At 38.1% G+C, this 3170-nt stretch overlaps 1 protein-coding gene across 2 annotated transcripts in view; it reads right to left on the bottom strand.

Moving 5' to 3' along the window:
* The window catches only part of VPS13A (vacuolar protein sorting 13 homolog A), a 222156-nt gene that overhangs the window by 119314 nt on the left and 99672 nt on the right, over nucleotides 1-3170 (bottom strand). For both annotated transcript variants that reach the window (XM_019517426.1, XM_019517427.1), the window contains exons 31-34: nucleotides 2108-2224; nucleotides 1924-2027; nucleotides 1342-1509; nucleotides 772-1079 (exon numbers count right to left, since the gene is read on the bottom strand). In XM_019517426.1, the coding sequence (XP_019372971.1) occupies nucleotides 772-1079; nucleotides 1342-1509; nucleotides 1924-2027; nucleotides 2108-2224 (697 nt within the window). The remainder of the gene's footprint in view (nucleotides 1-771; nucleotides 1080-1341; nucleotides 1510-1923; nucleotides 2028-2107; nucleotides 2225-3170) is intronic.

Below are 3170 nucleotides of genomic sequence, written 5' to 3' on the forward strand. Positions count from 1 at the left end.
TAGCTGTACTTCAGTTTGCAGTGAACCTCTCTCAACTGATGACCTGTATATAAAATATAATAATATTCAGAACTCACTCTCCCTCAAATGTTCTGGAGAATACAAGCTTGAAACATTTTTCAATTTTCTTTACCCTACTGTTTGTAGTCTCTTTACATAATAATGTGAAGCATGGATGTCAAACTCCCTTGGTCCCCGGGCCAGACCCAGGCCACATGACTCCTTGCAGGCTAGATCCGGACCTACCTCCTGTGGTGGGTTTAGCAGCATCATGGAACCACTGGGGTTAGTTGCAGCAAATGCCCACCCCTCCCCTACTAACAAATGTCCCCAAAAGTGCTCTGTATGCCAAAATTCTGTGGCTCCGTGACGAATTCCTGGCCCCTTCAAGAAGCCTACAGGCCCAATGATATAGCTCTGCAAGCTGGATCCAGCACAGGATGGATCTTTGGTACCCCTACTGCAGAACATGTTACTAGGTGGTGAACAACACAGTGAGGTTTAAATATGTTAACCAGGGATATCTTAACTGAACATTTCCTTCTATAAAAAGGTTTTGCGTATGTGGATGTCATTTACAATAAAGGTAATTACATTTTCACTAATGTTTTATTTTATAATTTGTTTACAGCAGCAGACATGCATGGTGCTATAATAACCATTAATCTGTTCCTCAGAAAAAAAACATTTTTCTTCTTTAAGCCAACCTGAGTCATTCCAAAATAAAGGGTTTTTTTTAACTAAACAAAAAAAAACGTACTACTAAGTTACCTGTATAGCTTTAGTTCACTCAAATTCACTGTCATTGAGTCAACAACAGGTGGAAGGGCACATCGTGCTTTTGTTTTAGCAATGAAGAACTTGTTCTTTATGGTGATACGACCGAAATCAGCAACCAAAACATTAGTCGACACAGATGACTGTGGCACTATGACTACAGGTGCTTTAATATTGACATCCAATGCCATTCGGGAACACCTTTGTGCCAATTCTTTCACACCTGTAGCTGCTTTCTCTGCTGCTTGAACAGTTGCTTCAGTAACAGCTTCCTTAGCAGCTTGAAAGTTGTTTATAAAAGCCTAGAGAAAGAAGTGGAAAAAATTGTGTTGATGCTGCTGAATTGACTTTAAAACTCAGTCCAAATATCAAAGTATTTTAAGAGCTGACATTTTATCTACAGAGTTTTTCATCCCACTAGAAATATAATAAAATGTCATATTTCCATTTGTTATGTAATGTTTGTAAATGAATATCATCTTTACATATGCCTTCTGCACTTCTGGTGTGACATGGCTATCTGCATGTCTCAGAATGTGGGGGAGGAAATCAGATTTGACTTACCAATATAGACGAAACAAGCTTGTTGACAAAAACAACTTGAATGCAGCCCACAGTTAAGTAAACCTGGCTATCAAAAACATTCATATCTACATAGGCACCACCATCTGTAGCATCCATATAAGACACCATTTTAAAACTGAAGACTTCTTTTCCTGTGATATAAAGAGCCTTAAAATAGAGAAAAAAGGAACTGTAACATACATAACAAATTATGTTTCCTATCGAAATTATCTAAATACAAAAATAAGTAATAATTCATATATTCCTAAGGAGTCTTTAATCTACACCACACACAATTTTACAAGTACTTAAAATCCTTGCAACAAATATAAATATTGGACTAGAATCCCAGTTGACGTAAATTAGCTCAAAGTCACTGGGAGCCTTAGGGTCAATAAAGGACAGCTCGACACAAATCACAGTTGTGGTGGAGTGGAGTTTATGTTCTTGAGAAATCAGGCGCATCTCTCTTAGCAGCAAAAATATTATCAGCAGACAAATGGCACTGACAGCATAGCTAAATGTTGGAGTCTGGTAATTAAATCAAATTTACTCTCTCAATCAGGCAGAGAGAATTCATACCTTTTTATACAATGCCTTCTCATCAGAATCCATAATACTTATGTTCTTTAATTTTGCAATCACTTCAGTAGCTGCTTTTCTCATGACCACTTGACTGTCCAGACCTTGAAAACCCAGACAAAATGGTTAACTGGTATATCTGTTAAAAAGTTGTGTATGTACACTTTCAAAGTTTTACTCTTACCTTCAATGTGAATTTCAGATATCCTGTGTTTTTGTTCTCTAATAAAAACCCGTAAACAGGATAAATCTGCACAGATATGGAGATCCACAACATCCTCATATTTGGATTTTTTTGACTCTGTAGGAAAATTGCAATCAATACTAAATATTATGGTTTCTCTAATAGCAATCTCAGTTAAAAGATACTTGTGCAGTTTTTAGTCTACATTTTTATCTAGATTAAAAAATAAAACCAAATGCATACAGTCCATATCCCTTTCTACAACAAAATATGGAAGCTTCCCAGAGCAAGGAAAAGGAAATGTAAAAGGCAGCCTCTCTACCACCTTCATGCTAAGTCTGCTGGGTACCTGGCCTGTGCCAATGAAATAACTGAGTATATTTACATCACCTGATCCCACATAAGTGAAATGACAGGTAGGAATCAGTGGTATGCAAGTAAGTCCCATTCATATCATGATAATGCCACCAATATAATATGATTTACAGTCAACATTTTATTAAATTGCACTACCCTTATTTAAAATCAACACCAATAGTTCTCAATTGGGGTATGACTTATCTGCACTTTTTTCTGGGAGATACCATGCAGGGCTGCGCTAAAAGGGCTGAGGCAAGAGAGGGCTCACCTGCCTGTTTTACGCTTTATCAGATAATGCTAACAAAGGAGGAGTACGCGCTTGTGCTGCAGCCCTTCCCAGTCTGACTGTGCACACGGATTGTGGGGCACTTATCTGGTGGCAGTACCCCATCTTACAACCACTGAAGCAAGCTAAGGGACCACACCAGTGGTTCTAAACCAGGGGTACTGCCAGGTTTAAAGTTGTGGAAGGTTTTCCTGAATCTAAAAAGACAGACTCACTGATCTACAAACACAATGTCTGACATCAGGAATCTGTGACATTTATAGGCAAGTCAGACAGGCATATATAGCAAACCAGAAAAGAGGGATTCAACTGGACTCCAGAGCAGCCACCAGTCAACTAACTTACTGAATACTTCATCAATGTGGCATTAGTTTTTACTCAAGAACTACATTTACTTGCTTGCTACATGCAACTTTC

Source organism: Gavialis gangeticus, unplaced genomic scaffold (genome assembly GCF_001723915.1).
Source record: "Gavialis gangeticus isolate Ggan-Ray unplaced genomic scaffold, GavGan_comp1, whole genome shotgun sequence".
NCBI classification, from domain to species: Eukaryota; Metazoa; Chordata; order Crocodylia; family Gavialidae; genus Gavialis; species Gavialis gangeticus.